General features: G+C 41.6%; 1 protein-coding gene across 1 annotated transcript in view; it reads right to left on the reverse strand.

Moving 5' to 3' along the window:
* Positions 1-26,651, reverse strand: part of LOC138752029 (protein phosphatase Slingshot homolog 3-like) — a 69,172-nt gene extending 42,521 nt beyond the window's left edge. The window contains exons 1-4 of the mRNA XM_069915185.1: positions 26,351-26,651; positions 25,081-25,266; positions 23,486-23,515; positions 2,716-2,789 (exon numbers count right to left, since the gene is read on the reverse strand). Of these exons, the coding sequence (XP_069771286.1) occupies positions 2,716-2,789; positions 23,486-23,515; positions 25,081-25,266; positions 26,351-26,651 (591 nt within the window). The remainder of the gene's footprint in view (positions 1-2,715; positions 2,790-23,485; positions 23,516-25,080; positions 25,267-26,350) is intronic.
* Between the last annotated feature and the right edge of the window lie 411 nt (positions 26,652-27,062).

A 27,062-nucleotide genomic window follows, 5' to 3' on the forward strand; every position in this document is an offset into this window, starting at 1 on the left:
GGAAATGACTTGACAGGTCCCTGGGGATGCTAAACCAGGGTGGCACCACTTCCGACAGCGAAGCACAGTCACGCATGCGCGACATGGAGGTGCGCCATCTTGACAGGTGCCCCCGAATCAATACAGCAGCGACTCAGACAGCGATTGGATGCTGGCCTCCATCATCTTCGATCAAGACAGCCCACATTGAACTGGCCAAGGCCATGATGACTATCAAGGTAAATGGCCACACCACAAACTGCTTATTCAACACAGGAACCACTGAGAGATTGATCCACCCGGGTACTGTACAACGCTACTCCCTCCCGGTAACCTGGCACAATATAAGGTCTTCTTGGCCTCCAAATCTCACTTTTCCTTGGGAAAAGGAGTCAGATGACATGGGTCAATGTCACTTCTGGCATCTCTTCCGGAACCCCCCTGTGTGCGATCTATGGGGCGGCCATCTTGGCAGTTACTGCTGCCACATTACAGCGGCAGCAATTCAGAGAATGAACCAACTCTGGCCACACCAGCTAGTGCGATCTATGATGGACATAGAGGTAAATGGTCGCACCATAGGCTGCCTATTCAACACAGGGAAGCACTGAATTTTTCATGCATCTGGGCACTGTACAATGCTATTCCCTCACAATGACCCCTGCAAAGTGTAAAGTGTCGCTGGTGTCAAACTTGCACTCCACTGAAATCCACGGGTGTAGCACAGTGACCCTAACCATGAGGGGCATGAAGTAGAAAACCTCAAAACCTCATGCCCCATCTCCATGCACCAGTCATTCTGGGGCTTGAATTCCAAGGACAGTTAAAGAGCATACTGATGGAGTTTGATGGGTGCCATCCTCCCCTCATGGTCGAAAACAACCAATTCCTGGATAGCCCGCCCATCTTTCTGAACACGGCCAATTAGACACCAGACGAGATCGGGCGTTTTCAGGCTAATATGGCCGTAGGCTCCAATTAGACACCAGTATGCCACCCAGGACACACAACCTGCGGTCTGGCCACCACCCTGTTTGAGAATCTCACCCATAACTACGAATCGGTTGCCATAAAAAGTAGGTGATGCAGCCCCAGGGACAAAGAATTTTTAAAAGCAGAAGTAAAGCGACTGTTAGCTGAAGGCATTATAGAACCCAGCAAAAGTCGCTATAGGTCAAAAGTGGTAGTGGTTAAGTGTGGGGAGAAGCACCAGATGGTCATTGATTAAAGCCAGACCATCAACCGGTTCACTTTATTGGACGCCTACCCCCTCCCCCACATAGTTGACATGGTGAACGAGATCTCCCAGTACCGGGTCTTCTCCATCATTGACCTCAAGTCAGCGTATCACCAAACCCAGACCCGCCCAGGGGACAGCCCGCACTTGGTATTTGAAGCTGATGGCTGTCTCTACCATTTCCTTCGGTTTTCATTTAGCTTCATGAATGGAATGCCTGTGTTCCAGAGGGAGATGGACCACATGCTGGATGACCATAAACTGAAAGCAACATTTCCATATTTGGACAATGTCACTATCTGTGGCCATAACCAGAAGGAACACGACACAAATCTGTGGAAATTCCTTGCCATGACCAAAGCCCTGAACCTGACATATAACCAGATGAAGTGCATGTTCCATACTACATGTCTGACAATACTGGGATATGTGGTGGACCATGGCATCATTGCCCACAATCCCGACCATATGCGCCCCCTCCTGGAACTCCCACTGCCCCAAAATCTCAAGGCCTTGAAAAGGTGCCCGGGGTTCTTTTTGTACTATGCTCAATGGGTCCCCAATTATGCAGACAAGGCCCACCCCCTAGTGAAGACCACTAAGTTTCCCCTGTCGACAGAGGCCAGAAAAGCCTTCAAGAGCATTAAAGGTAGATTGCCAAGGCGGCGATGCACGCTTTCCAGGTGGGGAGTGATGCTCTGACTTTGCCCTGCTGAACCAAGCAGGCAGGCCCGGGGCATACTTTTTCCAGACCTTCCAGGGCCCTGAACTCAGACACTCTGCTATTGAGGAGGTGGCCCAGGACATAGTAAAGCTGTGTGGCACTGGAGGCACTATCTGGCTGGCAGACCATTCACCCTGCTGATAGACCAGAAAGCCATCACATTTATGTTTAATAATAAACAGTGGGGGAAAGATCAAAAATGACAAGATCATTGGGTGGAGAATTGAACTGCACACCTATAATTATGAGATCATGTATCGCCCTGTGAAGCTCCATGAGCCACCCGAAGCCCTGTTGCCCTTGTGAGGGTCTGCAATCTCCCTAAATATTAATTTCCTTCATCAATGTGTACCATCCATAAAATACATTGAAGTTACTTAGATAGGCCACTGTGACACCAGATGCCAAAACCATGACCTCTACCATTAAGGACAAGAGCAGTGGGTAAACAAGAACATCTGATGGTTCATTTCCAAATCATGCACCAGTTTGACTTGGAAATATTTCATCAGCTGGACTAAATTCTGAAACATCCTGCTAAGAAGCATCATGGAAACACCTTTGACAGAAAGGATGCAGTTCAGGTGATGGCTTAATTTCACCTTTTTGAGGACAATTAGCAAAAAAAATTACTAGCCTTGCTGGTAAAGCCCAGATCACAAAATGTATTATTTTAAAAAATACACTATGTACAGTATATAGACATTTTTTTTTAAATATTTCATTTTAATAAAACAAATTTGTTTGAATTGAAAGATGATGAATGCTATCTCACCTCAATTTTGCACTCATCATTCCTTCCATTTTCATTATCTTCATTCTCAGTCGGAGACAACTGCCATTCGTAAACTGCAGACATATTTACAAAATGTTGTTTCGTAACAATAAGAGAACTTTCAAAATCTTTGCCCATACATTCTTACTTAACTGCAAATATTAATTAAGTGAATAGAACCTGAAGGACAGCCTTACAGGTAAAGTTTCTTTTTTTTTAAATGAAGCCATTACACCACAACAGTACATACCTGACAGCTAAATTTCAATCTTCTTATAATTTACAATGGTTTATGCCAGTTTAACTGAATTAGCAACATGAACAATAAGCCTATCAGAATAATTTGTGACAAATTTCTGTATTATAAAACAGTATTAAGTCAATGTTCAAGTGGCAGCTGTTGAAACTATATCAGATAAAAGTACTGGCTTTCCCTTTTCCAAAGTAAGGGGCCACCATTCCCATCATTTCTCTTTTTATCTTGATGGATGGAAATTTAAGAATACTCAAGTCCCAGATATTACTTTTCCCCCAAAGGGAAACTTTCAATCAGTTATTGATGTAACTTATTTACCCATCCCCAAATATTATCTGTTTTGCTGCATGCAGGCAGTAGACTGTTTTCATTTGTCAAGTCAAGTTTATTGTCATCTGATTGTACAAGTACAACCCGATGAAATGGCATTCTCTGGTCCTCAGTGCAAAATATTGTGAAGTATTGTAACAACCAATTCAGCAAAATCAAAAATATTGTCCTGTGAATTCTTGGCATTAAATGCAAACTGTCCTTCTGGAAGTGCTGCACACCACCAGATCCCTGCTGTGTACAGCTAGGAATGTCACCCCACATGAAAAACTGTTCTCCTTCCCCAGGTGGTTTGTGTCGGGAACCAAGCTGCCAGTCTGGCTGATGACCCCAGGGCTGGTACTACTCCGCAGGCATGTTAGGAATCACAAGTCAGATCCACTGGTTGAGGAGGTGCATCTCTTGAATGCGAACTCCAAATATGCCCAGATGCAGTACCAGTATGGACGAAGAGAAACGGTATCTGTCTGGGACCTGGCTCACGCAGGAGCCCTGTCAATGGAGGTGCATTTAGGGAGCCCCCACCATTGATCAGCCGGTCCCTTGTATCTTGCCGGTGAATGAGTATTGGACCCACCATCCCAAAGCCTCCTCCTTTACCACACTGACAACCACTCACTGAACCCCAACACTCCCACACCCCCCAAACCCTTTCGGACTAACACAGTTCATACCCCAGACATTCAGCCTGCTATAAAGGTCATTGTCCCTCAGGAGCCATCAACTATGCAACCGATGCTGTGGCAATCACAGCAGCAGCCAAAACCTCTGGACCGGTTGGATCTGTGAACTGTAGAAGACTACATGAACTGTAACGATGGACTTTGTTGCACTTCACCCCACTGGACTTTATCTAAAACGAAGGGCTGAATGTGGTAGAACATGGCATTGCATGCATGACATCACCATGCTGCACAGGCTGGCCTGCCTCCAACCCTGTAACTCCTCCCTGTAAAATTTCCCAATAAAGGCTGAGTTGCCCTAGTCTCCCCACTTCATACCAGCAAAACTGGGTCAGCAGTATGTGAAAACGTGCCTGTCGTTTCAGGTTATTAAAGCCGATAATCGTTCGCTTGTGGTTATTGATTGCGCATCATTACTTACATACCCAAATGAAAGTCAATTACTTAAAACTAAGTCAGTTTTACATACATGCTGATAAATCTGGAAAACCTTTGGCTAACCAATTGAAAACTGCTTCGGCTAAACATCAGATTATTAAAGTTAGTACATGAGATGGTAGCTTGATGGTTGTGAAATTAATAAAGTTTTTCAAGAATTTTTACACCTCTTTATATCAAACAGAATTTCCTGATGATTCCATTATAATGCACAAATTTTTAAGGAAATTCAATATTCCAAAATTACCCTTTAATGAATGCACTGCATTAGATGCACCCATCATGGAGGAAGAAATGAAGAAAGCAATTTTATTGATGAATTCTGGTAAAGCTCTGGGTCCGGATGCTACAACCCGATGTGCAGAAGTGAGAACTTGACCCCCCCAACTATAATTCTGAAAATAGCAGTCAATGGATTAAGCTGTAATCTAATACCCAGTATAATTGATAGTCTTGAAAATATTTGTCCAATACAGAGCAAGACCAAAATATATGCATTAGTGTGGTCACTTGTGATTTACATCTATCACACATAGGATTACCATTAGGAAAGATGCGGGATATTTATCGTTCGGCATATGAACCTGATGTACCATTTTAAACTGAATCAATGTGTGTCGGGCACATAATGAAAAAGTATTAACCATTCCAAAAATTTTTTCCCAAAGTTCCTCTGGAAGAAGTGATGAAGTTCTAATTCCCAATCTCCTCTAATTTTATCATTAGAGATTGATTGCAATTTTAATAAATTATGGGAAGGATTCAAATGAAAAATAATATCAACCAATTAGATTGATATGATATAGGAAAGTTTGGTAATATTAAAAAAAACTTGGAAATATCTAAAAAAATGACTTGAGTATATTATATTTGTTACATATTATATCAAAAGACATTAAACATCCATCTATAAACTGATCCAAAAAATTGACAATTCCATTGCTTTTCCAAAAAGAAAAGGCTTGATCCATTACAGACGATGTGGAAAAAAATAGTTGAGATAAATAGTACTAGATTAAGTAACAACTTTTTAAATAAAAAATTTTGCGAAATTGAAACCAAATCCATAATGTATGTTTAAAATTGGATTAAAGGTATGTCTACTAATCTTAGAAATTGTAAAAGGAATTGTAATAAGAATAATACATTGAATATAAAATCGTAGAAAAACATTCACAAGGTCCAGAAAAAAATGTAGAGTCCTTCTTCTCTTAGTGCCCCCTCCCCAGATTCGAAAAAAAGGGAATGGACAACAGGGAATAGAGGGAGATAAAAAGAAAGAAAATAGAAGAGAAAAAGCAAGAGGAGCAAGGTTCGCCATCTCAGAGTCACATCATTTAAAAAGTATTAAATTTCTAATAGGGAGTATACTGATTGACAAATATTAAAATAAATTATACTATCTGGACATTTAAGTAATCTAAATAAGGTTGCCAAATTTTGACAAACATACTATTCCTAAGACTATAAATAATCTTCTCAAGGGAATACAACTTTGCACTTCCATGTTCAAACAATTAATGTGAAGTAGGGAAGTTCCATGTTACCGCTATACATTTCCTGGCTACTGACAATGTAATTTTAATACATTTACTTCTGGAGAAGTTAACTTTTATAACTGCAAAATTCCCCAGAATAAATAATTCCAGATCTTGAGGGAAGTTCACCCCACAATTTTTGTCAACACTTCCCCCTATTCTATTCAAAAGGGTCTTAATTTCATGCATAACCAGGTGGAATGTAAAAAGGTACCAACATCTATACCACACCTAAAACATCTATCAGAAAATTCTGGTTTATTTTTCATGTATTTTTTGAGGTGTGAGATATAATTGGTGCAGAAAATTATATTGAATCATTATAATTATATCTAGAATGAATTAAGGTAGTCATACTATCTCAGTTAGTCAGTCAGTTAGCCTTTAGTGCCACAGAATTAAAATGATACAACATTCCTGAGACCACAGTGATTTTACAAGAGCTGCTTAACCAAAACAGTACTACATACAATTAATCAATCAGAGATTAGACAATGGCACAAGGAATGACTGTTTACAAACTAGATGTAAAAATGTCCGCAAGTTCAAGCGGAGAAGAATGCTCCCCGATTCTGAGGTGCCGCTGTGAGCTGCTAGTTGTGCAGCCATGATAGGTCAGGTTAACATCCTCTCCAGGTCAAGATGTTAAAAGTCCACCAGCGTTAAGGGAAACAGACAACCTCACAGTCATAGTTCATGGAGCTCCAAATAGCTCCGGCGCCATCTGCCATGAGGCCCAGGACAATACATCTTCTAGACCTCCAAACTCACTGTGATATTGGTTCAAGTTTGCCAAGATTCTATTACCAAAAGTCATGGGTATTAAACTGTTTTGAGATAGAGGCGTCTTTGAGGATAATCCCTCTTTTAATCCCACAAATTATTTAATTTTATTCCAAATATAAATGAAATGTTTCAATAATGGGTTTATTTGTTTTCCTTTTAATTAATTTAAAATTCCATTTAAAAATAAATTCTTCTGCCATCTCCTCTCCCACCATGTGCAAGCCAATTATAGACCAGGAAGGAATTGCCTCATTACAAATCAGTCAGCAACAAACAAATTTCTGCAGCAAAATAATAATTTTTAAGAATCCGGTAATTGCAACCCTCCCAATTTATAATCCTAGGTCAATTTATCCATGGAATTTCTAGAAACTTTACCTGACCAAAGGAATGAAAGAATATGTCCATTAAGAATTTTAAATAGCTACAAATTTAAAAAAGTTCTCTGCCCAATAATGTGATGGGCAGATTTACCCACCTATGTAGGTCCTCCTCAATTTTCCACAGCAAGGGGAACTAATTAAGCTTATATGGATAATTCAAATTACTATTAAATTTAATCCCCAAATACTTCATATCATATTTGGACAAATTAAACTGACTGCCATATTAATATTGGGTATAGTCTCCTTTGCTTAAAGGTAAAATCTCACTCTTGTCCTAGTTTATTTTATATCTGGAGAATTCTCTACCTTTGAGGTCCAACTAATCAAAATGGGCCTGGTCAACCCCTTCTATACTGCCCACCAAAAATACACAAAGACTTCATTGCCCAATTTGCTGACTTCCTCTCTAACACCATGCAAAACTTTGGCCAAGTTCTGATTCTTGGAGACTTCAATATTCATGTTTGTTGTCCATCTAAACCTCTGGTAGGTGAGTTTATGCATCTACTGGAATCCTTCAACTTAAATCTGCTGCCTACTGGACCCACCCACAACTCGATCTAGTCCTGTGAGTTGACCTATTCATCAGTAACCCAACATTAATTGACACAAGTGTATCGGACCACACTGCTGTCACCTTTGACATTTCCACCCTGCTCCCCCCCCTCGCTACTTCTGATGTATTAACTCTTGGGCAGCACTGCTGTTCTAATGCCCCTAGACTTCAGTGCACCGTTAATTGTGCTATTCTGATAGACCATCTCCAGAAGGAGGTCGGCCTCAATGCAGTGACCCTGAACTGGTTCAAATCTTACCTCTCTGCCAGGGCTTTCATCTTCAATGTGGGCAATTGTATATTGGTTTCAGCCATCCTATTCTGCAGGTTTCCGCAAGGATCCATCCTTGGCCCCATTCTTTTCTTGTTGCACATGCTCCCCCTCAACCATATCATGCAGAAACATGGCATCTCCTTCCACTGTTATGCCGAAGACACCCTAACCCTAACCCCTAAAACTGGATGACCAGTCAAAAATCACCAACCTCATCAACTGTCTGGAAGACATAAAATGCTGGATAGGCTCCAACTTCCTCCAACTAAATGAGACAAAATCTGAGATCATCTTATTTGACCCCCTAATTTCACCAAAAAGTGACACAACTCCCTAGGTAATCTATCCACTCCTATTAAACCCCACGTTAAATCTCTTAGGGTGCTATTCAACCCTGCCTTCAAATTTGACAAACATGTCAATGCTGTGGGGAAAGCCAGCTTTTTACAGCTCCACACCATTGTTAAACTAAAACTGTACTTCTCACTCAAAGACCTCGAAAGGGTTATTCACAGCCTTCTCATGTCTGGACTATGCTAGCTCTCTACACACTGGGATTAGCCAGTCCTCCCTAACCCAACTCCAACTGGTTCAGAATGCTGTTGCTAGGGTCCTGACAGATGCCAAGAAGAGGAACCATATCATCCCAATTCTGATCTCCCTCCAGTGGCTGCCAGTGCGGCTCACAATAGACTTCAAGCTGGTGCTATTAACATACAAGGCCCTTAATGACCTTTCCCCCTACTACATCTCCGATCTGCTTATGCTCTACTCCGCTCCTAAGCAGTTCAGGTCAGCTACTACAGGACGCCAGGCTGTTCCGTGCACTGTGCATACAAAGGGGAGACCGGATCTTCGCAGTTGAGGCCCCCAAACTGTGGAACAGCATTTCCCTGACCATTAAACGTCCTCCCCCTCCACGTCCTCCCCCTCCACGTCCTCCCCCTCCACGTCCTCCCCCTCCACGTCCTCCCCCTCCACGTCCTCCCCCTCCACGTCCTCCCCCTCCACGTCCTCCCCCTCCACGTCCTTCCCCTCCACGTCCTCTCCCTCCACGCCTTCCCCCTCAAAAGATGCTCACAAACTCAAGCTAGCATGCTGGAACATCAGAACCATGCTAGACAAGGCTGACAGCCACCGACCTGAACGTCGGTCTGCCCTCATTGCACATGAACTCCTCAGACTTGACATCGACATAGCCGCTCTCAGTGAAGTCCGCCTGGCAGATGTAGGCAGCCTCCAAGAACGTGGCGCGGGCTACACACTCTACTGGTCTGGCAAGCCTTCGGATGAACGACGCCTATCTGGTGTAGGCTTCATGGTCAAGAGCTTCATTGCCTCCAAACTCGAAAACCTTCCGACAAGCCTCTCGGACCGAATCATGTCCATGCGACTCCCCCTTCAGAACAAGCGTCACATCACCCTCATCAGTGTCTATGCTCCAACCCTCCAGGCGGAACCAGCAGAAAAGGACAAGTTCTACACCGACCTGCGCAACCTCATCCAACGCACCCCTACAGCCGACAAGGTTGTCATCCTGGGCGACTTCAACGCTCGTGTCGGCAAAGACTCAGAAACCTGGCCAGGAATCCTGGGCAAGCATGGCGTCGGCAAGTGCAACGACAATGGGCGCCTCCTGTTGGAGCTCTGCGCAGAACAGCGGCTTGTCATTACAAACACCCTTTTTCAGCAGAGGGACAGCCTTAAGACCACCTGGATGCATCCCCGATCCAAACACTGGCACCTCCTGGACTACATCCTGGTGCGAGAAAGTGACAAACGAGATGTGCTCCACACCAGGGTCATGCCTAGCGCGGAATGCCACACTGACCACCGGCTGGTTCGCTGCAAGCTCAACCTTCACTTCAAACCAAAGCCCAGGAACAATAAAGCCCCCAGAAAGAGGTTCAATGTTGGAAACCTGCAGTCAGACGAAGCGAGAGGAAACTTCCAGGCAAACCTCAAAGCAAAGCTCGACGATGCAACCCGCCTCACGGACCTGTCCCCTGAAACCCTCTGGGATCAGTTGAAGACTACCATACTGCAATCCACTGAAGAGGTACTGGGCTTCTCCTCCAGGAAAAACAAGGACTGATTTGACGAAAACAGCCAGGAAATCCAGGAGCTGCTGGCAAAGAAGTGAGCTGCCCACCAGGCTCACCTTACAAAGCCGTCCTGTCCAGAGAAGAAACAAGCCTTCCGTCGCGCATGCAGCCATCTTCAGCGCAAACTCCGGGAGATCCAAAATGAGTGGTGGACTAGCCTCGCCAAACGAACCCAGCTCAGCGCGGACATTGGCAACTTCAGGGGTTTCTACGAGGCTCTAAAGGCTGTGTACGGCCCCTCACCCCAAGTCCAAAGCCCGCTGCGCAGCTCAGACGGCAAAGTCCTCCTCAGCGACAAGATCTCCATCCTCAACCGATGGTCAGAACACTTCCAATCTCTTTTCAGTGCCAACCGCTCAGTCCAAGATTCCGCCCTGCTCCAGCTCCCTCAACAGCCCCTAAGGCTAGAGTTAGATGAGGTTCCCACCCTGGATGAGACATATAAGGCAATCGAACAACTGAAAAGTGGCAAAGCAGCAGGTATGGATGGAATCCCCCCAGAAGTCTGGAAGGCTGGCGGCAAAACTCTGCATGCCAAACTGCATGAGTTTTTCAAGCTTTGTTGGGACCAAGGTAAACTGCCTCAGGATCTTCGTGATGCCACCATCATCACCCTGTACAAAAACAAAGGCGAGAAATCAGACTGCTCAAACTACAGGGGAATCACGTTGCTCTCCATTGCAGGCAAAATCTTCGCTAGGATTCTACTAAATAGAATAATACCTAGTGTCGCCGAGAATATTCTCCCAGAATCACAGTGCGGCTTTCGCGCAAACAGAGGAACTACTGACATGGTCTTTGCCCTCAGACAGCTCCAAGAAAAATGCAGAGAACAAAACAAAGGACTCTACATCACCTTTGTTGACCTCACCAAAGCCTTCGACACCGTGAGCAGGAAAGGGCTTTGGCAAATACTAGAGCGCATCGGATGTCCCCCAAAGTTCCTCAACATGATTATCCAACTGCACGAAAACCAACAAGGTCGGGTCAGATACAGCAATGAGCTCTCTGAACCCTTCTCCATTAACAATGGCGTGAAGCAAGGCTGTGTTCTGGCACCAACCCTCTTTTCAATCTTCTTCAGCATGATGCTGAACCAAGCCATGAAAGACCCCAACAATGAAGACGCTGTTTACATCCGGTACCGCACGGATGGCAGTCTCTTCAATCTGAGGCGCCTGCAAGCTCACACCAAGACACAAGAGAAACTTGTCCGTGAACTACTCTTTGCAGACGATGCCGCTTTAGTTGCCCATTCAGAGCCAGCTCTTCAGCGCTTGACGTCCTGCTTTGCGGAAACTGCCAAAATGTTTGGCCTGGAAGTCAGCCTGAAGAAAACTGAGGTCCTCCATCAGCCAGCTCCCCACCATGATTACCAGCCCCCCCACATCTCCATCGGGCACACAAAACTCAAAACGGTCAACCAGTTTACCTATCTCGGCTGCACCATTTCATCAGATGCAAGGATCGACAATGAGATAGACAACAGACTCGCCAAGGCAAATAGCGCCTTTGGAAGACTACACAAAAGAGTCTGGAAAAACAACCAACTGAAAAACCTCACAAAGATAAGCGTATACAGAGCCGTTGTCATACCCACACTCCTGTTCGGCTCCGAATCATGGGTCCTCTACCGGCACCACCTACGGCTCCTAGAACGCTTCCACCAGCGTTGTCTCCGCTCCATCCTCAACATCCATTGGAGCGCTTACATCCCTAACGTCGAAGTACTCGAGATGGGAGAGGTCGACAGCATCGAGTCCATGCTGCTGAAGATCCAGCTGCGCTGGATGGGTCACGTCTCCAGAATGGAGGACCATCGCCTTCCCAAGATCGTGTTATATGGCGAGCTCTCCACTGGCCACCGTGACAGAGGTGCACCAAAGAAAAGGTACAAGGACTGCCTAAAGAAATCTCTTGGTGCCTGCCACATTGACCACCGCCAGTGGGCTGATATCGCCTCAAACCGTGCATCTTGGCGCCTCACAGTTTGGCGGGCAGCAACCTCCTTTGAAGAAGACCGCAGAGCCTACCTCACTGACAAAAGGCAAAGGAGGAAAAACCCAACACCCAACCCCAACCAACCAGTTTTCCCCTGCAACCGCTGCAATCGTGTCTGCCTGTCCCGCATCGGACTTGTCAGCCACAAACGAGCCTGCAGCTGACGTGGACTTTTTACCCCCTCCATAAATCTTCGTCCGCGAAGCCAAGCCAAAGAAACTAGACCCCTCCCTCAACTGCTTTAAATTCAGGTTAAAAATGTATCTTCTGACATTAGCATTTAACGTCTGAAACCCTTTGTACATTTCTAACCTCTGACAGCATTGCACTATTCATTGCAATTGTGGTCCATTTATAACACCTTAATCCGTTCCGGTACTGCACGGATGGCAGTCTCTTCAATCTGAGGTGCCTGCAAGCTCACACCAAGACACAAGAGCAACTTGTCCATGAACTACTCTTTGCAGATGATGCCGCTTTAGTTGCCCATTCAGAGCCAGCTCTTCAGCGCTTGACGTCCTGTTTTGCGGAAACTGCCAAAATGTTTGGCCTGGAAGTCAGCCTGAAGAAAACTGAGGTCCTCCATCAGCCAGCTCCCCACCATGACTACCAGCACCCCCACATCTCCATCGGTCACACAAACCTCAAAACGGTCAACCAGTTTACCTATCTTGGCTGCACCATTTCATCGGATGCAAGGATCGCCAACGAGATAGACAACAGACTCGCCAAGGCAAATAGCACCTTTGGAAGACTATACAAAAGAGTCTGGAAAAACAACCAACTGAAAAACCTCACAAAGATTAGCGTATACAAAGCCGTTGTCATACCCACACTCCTGTTCGGCTCTGAATCATGGGTCCTCTACCGGCATCACCTATGGCTCCTAGAACGCTTCCACCAGCGTTGTCTCCGCTCCATCCTCAACATTAATTGGAGCGACTTCATCCCTAACATCGAAGTACTCGAGATGGCAGAGGCTGACAGCATCGAATCCACGCTGCTGAAGATCCAACTGCGCTGGGTAGGTCATGTCTCCAGAATGGAGGACCATCGCCTTCCCAAAATCGTGTTATATGGCGAGCTCTCCACTGGCCACCGTGACAGAGGTGCACCAAAGAAGAGGTACAAGGACTGCCTAAAGAAATCTCTTGATGCCTGCCACATTGACCACCGCCAGTGGGCTGATATCACCTCAAACCGTGCATCTTGGCGCCTCACAGTTTGGCGGGCAGCAACCTCCTCTGAAGAAGACCGTAGAGCCCACCTCACTGACAAAAGACAAAGGAGGAAAAACCCAACACCCAACCAACCAATTTTCCCCTTCAACCGCTGCAACCGTGTCTGCCTGTCCCGCATCAGACTTGTCAGCCACAAATGAGCCTGCAGCTGACGTGGACATTTACCCCTCCATAAATCTTCGTCCGCGAAGCCAAGCCAAAGAAAGAAGAATCCGTTCTGTAAATAGTTGTACTCGTTTCAATTGATTGCCTTGGTTTTTACAGCACTTTGGTTAATGCAAGTTGAAAAAATGTGCTATATAAATAAAAATAACTTGAACTTGCAGATCACACGAAGATTGGACATGTTGTGGACAATGAAGAAGGTTTATAAAGCTTGCAGAGGAATCTGGATCAGCTGTAAAAATGGAGTGAAAAATGGGAGGTGGAATTTAATGCAGACAAGTGTGAGGTGTTGCATTTTGAAAGGACAAACCAAGAAAGGACATTCACAATAAATGGTAGGGCACTGAGGAGTGCAGTAGAACAGAGGGATCTAGAAAAGCAGATACATAATTCCCTGAAAGTGGTCTCACAGGTGGATAAGGTTGTAAAGAGAGCTTTTAGCATATTGGCCTTCAAGGAGTTGGGATGTAATGGTAAAGTTGTATAAGACCACAGTGGAGTATTTTTTGTTTGGTGACTTTTTAAAAAAAAACATTATCTTGTTAAATGTCCTATGAAAAGAAACTAGCAGCATCAGTCAGTACGGCTTGGAATTTAGAAGAATGAGGTAAAGATCACACTTAAATATGCAATGTCCTGAGAAGTGTTAAGAGGTTGTTCCTTCAAGTTGGAGAATTAAGAGCTGGGGATGTAATCTCAGGATTAAGGTTGGTCATATTAATGGAGACAAGGAGAAATTTATTCCTCAGAGTGTTGTAAACCTTTTGGATCTGTCCTTGGATACTTGTATATCTTGTATATTCAAGACTGGAATCAATGGGTATTTGTTTGCTGATTAAGGGTTGAGCAGGAAAGTGGATTTGAGCTAGAAGATCAGCCAAGCAAAGGAAGAGTGGAATTAGAGGGTGGTATGCATTACTGCTGTTTTTTTCTAATGCTCTCCTCTGCCTATAGGTCAGAATTTCAAGATCTGAATGAAATGTTTCCTATCCCTTTCCCAGACAAGGGAATCTAATTTCTTATGTTTGATACAATTTACCTGAAGTTGTTTGGCTTTGAATGCACATCTCAATTATTGAAGCTTAATTACACATTTAAAATCAAGAAGATAAATCTGGTAAGTTCTTGGCTAACCAATTTACAGGATTTGGAGCTAAACAACATATTACAAAGATTCGTAAAGATAATGGTAACATGACATCAGTTCATTCTGAAATAAATGATACATTTAGGAAATTTTACTCTCAACTTTAATCTTTTGGGTGTATAAATGACAGTAATATTTTTCAGAACGGTTAAATATTCCCATGATATCTTCAGATAGTCCAACTAGTCTAGATTAACCTATCTCACAGAAGGAAATAATGGCTCCTATTTCATTATGACAGTTTCTGATGGGTTTCTAGTAGAATTTTTAAAATCATTCTCTAAGTTGTCACCTTAATTAGTTTTGGTGTTAGCTGATTTGTTCAAACAGGGTAAACTTCCAGAATCATTCAACGAAACTTGTATATGTTTAATAGCGAAGAAGGGTAAAGATATAACTGAATGTTCCTTCTATAGACCAATTTCTCTATTGAATTTTGATGTTAAAATTTTAGCAAAAGTTTTGCTCAATAGGATGGAAATTATTTTACAACTAATTATTTCTGAAGGCCAGACAGGGTTTATTAAAAAGATATTCCTATTTTAACATACATTGTTTATTAAGTATTATTTATTTGCCTTCTGACAAGGATCTTGAATGTGTTCTCTCATTGGATGCAGGAACAGCATTTGAATGAGTAGAATGGTCATATTTATTTATGATTTTGCTGATTTTATTACATGGATTAAATTACTGTACTCATGTCCAACTGCTAAAATTCTTACTAATTCACAACAATCACAGCCTTTCATTCTGGAACATGGCATCCTCATGTTGGCCTTTAAGTTGATTACTTTTTTATTTGGCCATTGAACCATTAACAATTGCACTCAGAGAGAGTATGGATGTCTTGGGATATGGAGGAGGGGGTATTGAACATAAAGTTTCTCTCTATGCAGATTATCGCTTACTTTCCATTTCAGTATTGATTTTTTATTTTTCTTATCTTTTTCTCTTTTTCACTCTTTTTTTTCTTCTTTTGTTTGAATATAATATACTATCCAGCCTATGATTCATGGATGTGTTTTTCAATTTATATACTTGTTCTGATGTATCCGATGATTGAATAGACACTTCATTATGGATTTTCATTGTATTTTTAAATTTGTATTATATAAATAATTTAAATGAGATAGAAAAAATAAAACTCAACAATATTGTTCAATGGAGCACATTTACACCTGTAAAAAAGCATTTTTATTTTGTTAGTCATTCCCTCAAGATCCAGGATAACTTGTTTTCACTGCTTTTTTTTGTAGGCAGACAGAGTAAATGAGCTGAATCTGGGAACCAAAGACTCTTCCACATTGAGAAAAGAGACACTTGGTGGGAAAGGCAGATGGATAGTTTGTAAGCTCATCCTCACCTTCTGCTGCTTATGCAGTGTTCTCCCAATGAATGGTCTTGAGATTCTTAATGCCATCTCAAATAGTCCTTCTCCACATTGAGTGATAATGCACCAGAGATTCTCAAGAGCCAATACAGATGTTGTACTTCTCTGAAGAAGAAGTACATGGGTCTTAGTTACACCTGCCTGTTTGTGGGCTTTGTGGATCAATCCATACTGCATGCCAACACAAGCAAGACCCCGCAACTCTTCTACCGTTTTATTGATGACTACATCGGAGCTGCCTTATACACCATCAATTAGCTCAACTTCTGCCAGTGGTTCTATTGCTAAAGTGAACAATGAGGGAGATAATGGCCATCCCTGTCTAGTTGACCTACTTAATTTAAATAGGTTTGATACATATCCATTTACCGTTACCTTCGCTAATGGTCCATTGCTTTATTCCAATTATTATATTTTTCTGGTAGATTGAACCTCTAATACTTTGAATAAATAATTCCATTCTACCCTGTCAAAAGCTTTTTCTGTGTCTAAAGCAACAGCCACTGTTGGCATCTTATTTCCTTGAACTGCATGAATTAAATTAATACATTTACAGACATTATCCTCTATTTGTCTTTTCTTAATAAATCCAGATTGATCTTGTTTTAGGTACACAGTTAGCCTATCTGTTTGCTAATAATTTTGCGATTATCTTATAATCTGAATTAAGTAGAGCTATTGTTCTCTATGATGTTGGTGTTAGTGGATCCTTCCCCGTCTTTGGTATTACTGTAATTATTGCTGTCTTACATGAATCTGGCAAGTTTTGTGTTTCTTTTATCTGGTTCATTACTTCCAGGCGAGGAGGAATTAATAACTCTTTACCCCCTCCATAAATCTTCGTCCGCGAAGCCAAGCCAAAGAAAATGTTTTATAGAATTCTATTGGGAATCCATCCTCTCCAGGTATTTTATTGTTCAGCAGCTTTTTAATATATCCTGCACTTCCTCTATTTCAAATGGTTTTATCAGTTTGTTTTGCTCCTCTTCTTGCTATTTTGGCAGTTAAATTTGAGCTAAAAACTTAAATTTTATCATCTTTTCCCTTGTTCTCAGTTTGGTATAATTGTTCATAAAATTCCTTAAAGTTCTCATTAATCTCCATTGGATTATATGTAATTTGTTTGTCCTTTTTCCTTGATGCCAATAGAGTTATTTTAGCTTGTTCTAAGTTGCCAGGCTAATATTTTGTGTTTTTTCTCCTAGTTCAGAATACTTTTGCTTTATTTTCATTATGTTCTTCTCCACCTTATATGTTTGTAATGTTTCGCATTTTATTTTTTTGTCCGGCAATTCTCTTCTTTTTGTTATATCATCCCTTGTTGCTAGTTCCTTTTCTGTACTTACTATCTCCCTTTCCAACTGTTCTATTTCTCGATTGTAGTTCTTTTTCATCTTAGTTACATAACTTATTATCTGCCCTCTAATGAAAGCTTTCATTGCATCCCATAATATAAATTTGTCTTTCACTGATTCCGTATTTATTTCAAAGTACGTTTTAATTTGGCGTTCAATAAATTCTCTAAATTCTTGCCTTTTAAGTAGTATGGCATTTAACCTACATCATATGTTCTTGGTGGGATGTCCTCCAGTTCTATTGCTAATAACAGGGGTGAATGATCAGATAGCAATCTAGCTTTATATTCAGTTTTCCTAACTCTCCCTTGAATATGGGCCGACAACAAAAACATATCAATCCTTGAGTATGTTTTATGCCTACTCAAATAATTTGGCCACTTTATTCTTTCTGCTGGTCTTTTGTCCAGTTTTATCCAACATTGGATCCAAATTAAGGATAAAATCCTCTCCTATCAATATATTCCCTTGTGTATCTACAATCTTCAAAAAAATATCTTGAATAAACTTTTGATCCTCTTCATTAGGTGCAAATATATTGAGCAAATTCCAAAATTCTGAATATATTTGACTCTTTATCATTACATACCTCCCTGCTGGATCTATTATTTCCTCCTCTATTTTGATTGGTACATTTTTATTAATTAATATAGCCACAGCCCTAGCTTTTGAATTATATGATGCTGCTGCTACGTGCCCTACCCAGTCTTTCTTTAATTTTTTATGTTCCACTTCAGTGAGATGAGTTTCCTGCTATTTTTATGTTGTTTCGCCTACTATAATTTTCCATCATATCAATTTTCTGAGCGAACAACTCTTGTGACTCTAACTTTTTTGTCACTTTCTTCCAATTTTCTTCTTAGGTCATTCACTTCCATTTCTACAGCCGTTTCTCGTTCTTCCACATTTTCTAATCTTTTCCCTATTTCTGTCATGACCAGCTCTATTCTACTCACTTTTTCTTCTGTACTTTTCATTTTTATTTTAATTTCACTAAATTCTAATGTCAACCATTCTTTTAATGCCCTCATTTGTTCTTGGAAAAAAAACTTTATCTATATTCTGTCCATCTGTTTTACCTTCTATTTCTCTATGCAGATCTTGGTCTTTTTCTTCCTCTTCTGTGTTTGTACCTGTGTTTGTTTCTTCTTCTTCTCTTCCTTGTATCTGTGTCTCTTCTGACTTTCCTGATGGGTTGCTTGTCTCACTTTGCTGGGCTTCTTCTTGCTGTTGGTCCTCTTCTTCTGGGCTACTCATCTGTTTGGCCTCCTGCTGCTGCTCTTCTTTCCTTTCACTCCCTTTCCTGTCGCTTTCCTCTTCTTCCAGCTGAGAGCCCTGGTGTTGGGCATCCCTCAGCTGGTCGCGTTGTGTTTGCCCACTTCTCGGCTGAGCCCCCTCCCGTCGGTGTTCTCTTTCTCCTTAGTAAAGCGCGTTGCGCACTTTTGTTTGGGTTAGAGAACCATTTTTGTAGTCCAGAGGTCAGGGGGTTACGACTCTGCGGGGTTGTCACCAATCTCGGAGAACGGGTTCTCTTCTCCACGACGGCTCCCTGTTTCTTCATGCAGCTAAGGCCTTTTTTTTCTGGCGTCTTTTCTTCTTTTTTCCCCATTGTTTTTACTTTTTCCTTCTTAGGTGCCATTTTCTTTCTTTTCTCTACAACTTTATCTTTTATTTGTTATGTTCTGTATTTCTTGAACTTTGTATTTTCTTCACTTTATTTCTTCTTTTCTGGAAAGGGCTGGTATTCCCCTACCAGCCACTACTCCATCATATGACTCCTCCCCTTTGCTGCCATCTTCCACCCTGATTTCAAACTCACCACCAACAATACTCTCCCTTTCTGGATCTCCGTCTCCATCTCGAGAGACAAGGTTTCCATCAACATATATTACAAACCCACCAATTCCCACAAATACCTCGATTATACTTCCTCACACTCTGTCCCTGCAAGGATTCTATTCCCTTCTCACAAATTCTCCATCTCTGCCACATCTGTTCCTAAGATGGGGTCTTTCAGTCCAGATAATCGGAAATGTCTATCTTCTTCCTCAAATGTGACTTCCCCTACACCACCATCAGTTCAGCCCTCACCTACATCTCCTCCATTTCCCACTCATCTGCTCTGGCCCCCTCTGCCCCAACAAGCAACAAACACCACCAGCCTCTGCATCCAGCACTTTCCGACACTTACAACGGGATCTCACTACCAGACACATTTTGCCCCTCTCCTCTCTGCCTTCCATAAGGATCGCTCCCTCTGTGACTCTCTTGTGCACTCATTCCTCCCTACCAACTTCCACCCCCCCGGGCACCTTCCACTGTGGCCCCAGGAATTGCCATACTTGCATACACTTCCTCCCTCACTACAGTCTGAGGCCCCAAACAGGCCTTTCATGTGAAGCAACACTTCACTTGTGTATCAGCAGAATTGATTTACTATATCCGGTGCTCCCTTTATGGCATTCTCTACATCAGAGAGACTGGGTGCAGATTGGGTGATTGCTTCCCTTTATAAGCACCAGTGACAGGGACTCCCAGTGGCCAACCAGTTCAGTTCTGACTCACATCCCATACTCACATGTCTGTCCATGGCTTCATGTACAGACCAAGTCTATCTATAATTTGGAGGAACAACACCTGATTTTCCATCTGGGCACTCTGCAGCTGGATGGCATTAATATCGACATCTCTGAATTCTGTTAACCTGCTTTTATTTCCCTCTCCCTTCCCTCTGTCTTCTTTCCTTCAGCTCTGCACCCTTTTCCCTTTCTATTCACTTAGCCATCCCTCCTCCCCAATTGCTGCTGTGCCGCCCCCCCACCTTCTCCACCTATTACCTCCTGCCTTTGCTGCCATGGTGCCCCCACCTCACCTTTTCAATCAGGCGCCTACCATCCTTTTGTTCATACTTTGATGAAGGGCTCAAACCTGAAACATTGGTTATATTTCTTTATCTTTGCTATTTAAATGACACTGTTTACCTGCTTAGTTGCTCCAGAATTGTGTTTTTGTTTTAACTATCTGTGTGGAATTTGGAAGAGCAGGTTTGGTGACTGGGATGTGCTGCTCTCCTTGTGATCAAATGAAATAAAGTTTCAGAGCCTTGGTGACCATAATATTGGTGATTGATAAATGTTACAAATATGTTCAGCCTAATTTAGTTACAAATACAAAGATGGAACCTGTTCCCTTCAAAGTATTCTAAAATTCTGCTTTCGGTCATGATGTCAATTCCCAAAGATTGATCAGGCTGTAAATAGTTGAGACTATAAAGTAATACATTAAGTCACAAGCAATTAATGACAGTTGCCAATTTTGTCAGTGTAGTTACTGCTGTAGATCTATTAAATCCAACATATTAAAGCTTGCTTAAGAAAGTCTTTAATGTGATATCACAAAGAGATACTTGTGAGACTGAAAGAGTAATCACAGGAATTCTGCCAGTCATGATTTAACCATTTCTAGAGGGGAATGCTACTTCAGTTCAAATTAATTCATTTGGATGCAAGAAAATATTGCTCCCAGACATTTAGTTTATTAAGAAGGATATTTTATTCCTACATTGACTGAATTGTCAATCAATCATGGGATTAGTTTCTCCTCAGAAATACTGAGCCAGTTGAACAGAATTTTGGAGATAGGGTATTATATGCTATTTTGCACATGAAATCAAGAACTGGCATCGAGAACTTGCAACCCTGTCAAGCAAAATAACAGCACCTTTGTTATCAAGTTACTTCAACATTCCAGTTTAAAAAAAAATAAATATAGTTTATAGATGTATAGGTCTTGGCTTGCACCAACATTCATTACTCTTCCCTATTGCCCTTGAGAAGGTACTGGTGAGCTCCATTCCTGAACCATTGCGGTCCTTTGGGTGATTGTACTGTCATGTTTCAACAAACCAAACAAACCATTTTGACACACTTGCATGGCTTGTTGGACAATTTCAACATAGTCATCCGTGTAATGTCTTCATGAGTGGTTTTAACCACAAAACCTCCAAGGAGGTAGTTTATTTATATATCAGCATCCTTTAAAATTGTTCACATTTACTCTTTAAATAATACAGAAGACTGTGAGAAATTGCAACTATGTGGAGAAGCAGGCAAACCTTACTTTTAAAAAGGTCACAATGTAAGCAAATGTTACTGGAGAAGGAACACAGGTATAATGGAATATTACAATCCATATTATCATGGGTCTAGAGCAGGGGTCTCAAGCTTGCGGCCCGCGGGCCAACTGCGGCCCTCGGGACGATAGTTTGTGGCCCCGCCTTAATATGAAAGTTTAATGTTAGTGCGGCCCGCGAGTTTGATATGATTGGCACTTTTCAGTGTTGTGTGCGGAGCTGAACGAACCTACCAATCACAGTGGGGTATATTGCTCTCGGGGGCGGGACATCAGCTGGGCTTATTGTGAATATATGAATATTTGTGTGCATTTTCTATTTGTCATTATATTCACGCAGCACATGCGCAATTTCTGCAGCCGCTCCGCTTCACGCGCTTCGGCGTCTAGTCTGAACCCGGAAGTTGTGGCTTGGCTATGCGAGAGGAAGCGCTGCCAGATCTCTAGCAGTAAGAAGTAGGCAGAAGAAAACATGTTCATAACAGTTTATGTTCAATGTTCCATTCATGTTCAGAAAGTTAAAGATTAAAGAACTGTTAATACAGACATTTGAATCTGAATAATAATAATTACATTTCTCCAGTCAGCAACTATATGTGTTTTCTTCAGTCTTTATATCTGCTGTGGGTATGACAACGGCTCTGTATACGCTTATCTAAGTATCTATGTATACGCTTATACGTTGTCATACCCACACTCCTGTTCGGCTCCGAATCATGGGTCCTCTACCGGCACCACCTACGGCTCCTAGAACGCTTCCACCAGCGTTGTCTCCGCTCCATCCTCAACATCCATTGGAGCGCTCACGCCCCTAACGTCGAGGTACTCGAGATGGCAGAGGTCGACAGCATCGAGTCCACGCTGCTGAAGATCCAGCTGCGCTGGATGGGTCACGTCTCCAGAATGGAGGACCATCGCCTTCCCAAGATCGTATTATATGGCGAGCTCTCCACTGGCCACCGTGACAGAGGTGCACCAAAGAAAAGGTACAAGGACTGCCTAAAGAAATCTCTTGGTGCCTGCCACATTGACCACCGCCAGTGGGCTGATAACGCCTCAAACCGTGCATCTTGGCGCCTCACAGTTTGGCGGGCAGCAGCCTCCTTTGAAGAAGACCGCAGAGCCCACCTCACTGACAAAAGGCAAAGGAGGAAAAACCCAACACCCAACCCCAACCAACCAATTTTCCCTTGCAACCGCTGCAATCGTGTCTGCCTGTCCCGCATCGGACTGGTCAGCCACAAACGAGCCTGCAGCTGACGTGGACTTTTTACCCCCTCCATAAATCTTCGTCCGCGAAGCCAAGCCAAAGAATATCTGCTGTATTATTATTATTTTCATTTTATTTATTTATTACTGATTGATTTTATTTTTTTCTTATGAATTGTTAATTTATTTATTTTTTCATCTTATTTTGTGTTAAAAAATAAAAATAAAGAAATTTGATAACATTGGAATGTTTTTGTAAGAGCTTTTCTTGTGGAAAATCTGATGCGGCCCAGCCTCACCCAGACTCTACTTCCAGCGGCCCCCGGGTAAATTGATTTTGAGACCCCTGGTCTAGAGTCACATGCATGCCAGACTCATGCATTTTGATGAAATTTAATATCAGTTTAGAAGTTCCATGGTTGCAAATACTGAGATTTGTTGATCTTTAAGAATGCAGCTTCTATCCACAAGGACTTTCACCAACCATGCGATGCTATCTTCCCACTAATATCTTCAGCAAAGAGGTACAGGAGCATGAAGACAAACATATAGTGGTACAAAAACAGCTAATTTCCCTCCGCTATCAGATTCCTGAATGGACAATGAACCAGACACTACTCTTTCTCTAATTTGGTTATTATTAATGTAATTTATAGCAATTTTGCACCTGTAATGCTGCCATAAAACAACATATTCATAACAATAAATTCTGATTCTAAAATCAAAGCCAAAAGGGAAGAGAGGGAGAGAGTGGTTTAAAATTGTGCATTACTTACATAAGCTTTGCCACCTGTCATTAGCAAGAGCTTCATTTCAGGTTTGTCCTTCAAAAATTCACTGAGGAGATCAAACAGTTCCATAAACATTTTGAAGCAGTTTCCCTTACTTCAATGTGAACCAATAATCTTACATGTTCTACATTTTTATTGACAAAAAAACTGCTTAAACAGACATTCACATTTGGCATTAGCTTTGATGGCAATGATACACGATCACAGAATGCAGTATCTTGTGTAGAACAGGGGAAACTTTCTTGGCAACTAAATTTTCTCAGTGGATAACACAATGCACAACCAACATGTTTGGATTTTCATCTTTCATTAATTTTAAACATCCTGGTTTTTTTCACCCATCATACCAGGTGCACCAACAGCAGCACAAGATACAATGTTTCCTTTTGGTATTTCATTTTCATCCAAATCATTTTTGAGCTTGCTGTAGACATCAATGGTAGTAGTGGTTGTTTATAATGATTCACAAAACAATATCTGTTCTTGAAACTCTTTCTGATCAATATATCTCAAGTATGCCAATAATAGAGCCTCACTGTCCCATAGGGTAGATTCATTCAGTTGTATTGATAATGTGTGTGATTTCAACTTCTCAATAAGCAGTTTTTCAACTGTTACAAGCCCAGAGGATCCCAGCAGCAATAGAAATTCACCAAGACAAATGGTTACTTAAACAAAAGTTACTTTTAATTTTCTTTAAACATAAAAAGAGGATCAAACTTTAATTTATTACTATTAACTTAATTTACCTAACTTAATCCCCTTCTAATTCTAAGAGCATGTGCATGTAGTGTGCATATGTTCAGGAAAGTTCTTTGCCTTAATAGTCCAATCATTCACTTCTCACTTCTCCAAGTGCACTTTAGAGCATAAGAGGCCATTTTTCTTTTGGCCAGCTTGAGCTCTCAGTAACCTTTTCAAAAAGCTGAAAATATGTATTTATATCTCCCTCATCAAAAGGAGGAACTAGATTTACCACTCTACTAGCCAAAAACCTCTCCCAGGAGTTACAGCCTCAATTCTCCCTCTATCTCAATTTTTAACTTCTCTAATTGAAACTGTCTGTCTCTTTCAATTTGTTCAGTCAAAAAAATTTTGTCTTTCATCATCCACCCTCAATTTTTCAGCTATCTCTAACTCATATTCCATCAGATTTTCAGCTTACTCTGTCTCATGTATCCTGTTGATCATCATCCTCCCTGTTTTTCAGCTTCCTCTGCCTCGTATTTGTTTCTGCAATTCAAACTCCCGCTTCTACCACCCTCCATTTCTCCAATTCCAATTCAAAAGATGAGTGATAGTACAGATTCTATCACCAATGTGTATATGTACAGATGGTCGTGTAGGATGACTGTGATTGGCTGAGAGTGTAGCCACACCTACTGGCAGGTCTTAAAGGATTGCTCCTAGCCAGACCAGGTCATTCTGGACTGGTCGACCTACATGTGATATGGTCCAGTCAATCACAGTCATCCTACACTACAATCTGTACATATACACATTGGTGATAGAATCTGTACTATCACAAGATGTATCTTCTGGAAAATTGTCTAATTCTTTCTCAACAAATTTTCCCTCACCTATATATTTCACTATAATCCTCTGTATTTGTATTTTCTTCATCCAGTGCTTAACTTCAGCCATCTTTAATTCCTTAGCAATGACTATAAGTTCCTCTTTTCTTTTTCTCTGCAGCTCCACAGGTGATGGTTGTGACAAAAATATACTAACATCCATTGCTACTGTTTTTCCACAGCTTGGAAAAACTAATTAAATAATAAATCACAAAAACTCCAAAAGCTTAAGATCCCAAAACTCCAAATATTTAAATCCAATATGGATGATCCCCCACTTTGTTACAAGCCCAGAGGACCCCAAAACCCAGCAGCAATAGAAATTCATCAAGACAAAACAAAAGTTGCTTTTAATTTTTTTTTAAACATAAAAACAGGATCAAACTTTAACTTATTACTATTAACTTAACCTAATTTAATCCCCTTCTAATTCTAAGTGCACGTGTATGTAGTGTTTATATGTTCAGGAAAGTTCTTTGCTTTAATAATCCAATCATTCACTTCTCACTTCTCCAAGTTCACTGGTATCAGGCAATTCTTATACTGTGCACAGAATTTAACATTTATGAATTTTCACCAGGCTCTGGTGCTTAAAGTTAAATGGTTACCATTCAGGAAGGTTTTTGTTGGTTTGAGAGAGATATTTGTTACTCATTGGATCAGTCATGCAGTGTCTTGCCGAAGAAACTTGTCCCATCATGGGTTTTCCAAATAATGACCTCTTCTTCCAGGTCACCACAGAGTTCTCTTGTTTCCCTTATTTCAGGAGAAACACTCTGGAGAAACACTCTAGCCAGCCATTTCTTCTTGTAAGGACTACAATGATTTTTCAACAGGCTGAACTCAGAACTCGCAACCAGTCTTCAAAATGGGGTTTTCAACAAGCCTGCCAGCTTGCCATGTTGCAGCCTCAAAAGCTACTGCAGAACCCACTTCTCTTTCTCGCTCTGCTTGTAAAAACCAGAATCCCTCCCAAGGCTCCAAACTCAATCCTTGAAAGATCTTTATCAGAACTTGAGCCCAGGGACTTTTGTATTTGCACCTGTTTTTGAAATTAGTTTCAAAGCAGTTCCATTATCTTTGCAAAAATAACTGGTGCCTGAATGTCTAGCTTCAGCAAAGCTCTTGCATTTTAAATATGTTTTGCTACTCTGTGAAGTGATCTGCACTGAACCCCCACAATCTCTTTTAAAGACAGATTTATATAATATAAAATATAATATAACCTGTAACACAACATCTTGATCCATATTATCTATTCTGTTGCAGACAGTACTATTATTCAATGGCATTGTTCGGACATCTTTGTCATCCTTTTGCAGAACTGTTTTGTGAAACAATGATATTGCAGGTTTAATAATTTCCTCCCCAATCATATGATTTTTCCCATGTTTTGCTATCAGCAGAGAAATTTCATAGCTAGCTTCAAGGGTAAGATTCAGGGCTGTAGTTTGCGCAGCAAATAATGAAGTGATTTTTGATCTATTTCCAAACTTCTCTTTCAGTGATTTAAAATATTCCAATTGCGAATTGACATGATTAGGTGTTTTATGAGCTTCAAGACAGCCTGCTTTCATTGATTCATTTGTCAAAGTCTGTTGGCATTATAGACAAAAAGGTGCACATTCATCGTGTACAGCGGGTAAAACCCAAACTTCAAGAACTCCACTGAATATTGATGAACCTTTTGCTTCCTTGGTCTACTCATTTTGAATATATGACGGCGTGAGCTCCCTGAAACAGATTAATCAATATTTTATTATGCCTTAGGATTGAAAAATACAATAAAAGTAATAATCGATTCAAAAGGAAGAATACTGATCCTAAATAAAATTTAAAAAAAAACACCAGCGTGGTTCTGACATATTCTTTCTCGCAGAGAGAGCATCAAACTGCATTAGCCTCATGCTTTACTTTCTGGAGTTCCTATTTTTTTCCCCAATTTTGGTGTCCCCATCAGGCAGGTACCTTGGGCGGACCCCCCCATC

Source organism: Narcine bancroftii, chromosome 1 (genome assembly GCF_036971445.1).
Source record: "Narcine bancroftii isolate sNarBan1 chromosome 1, sNarBan1.hap1, whole genome shotgun sequence".
Classification (NCBI taxonomy): Eukaryota; Metazoa; Chordata; class Chondrichthyes; order Torpediniformes; family Narcinidae; genus Narcine; species Narcine bancroftii.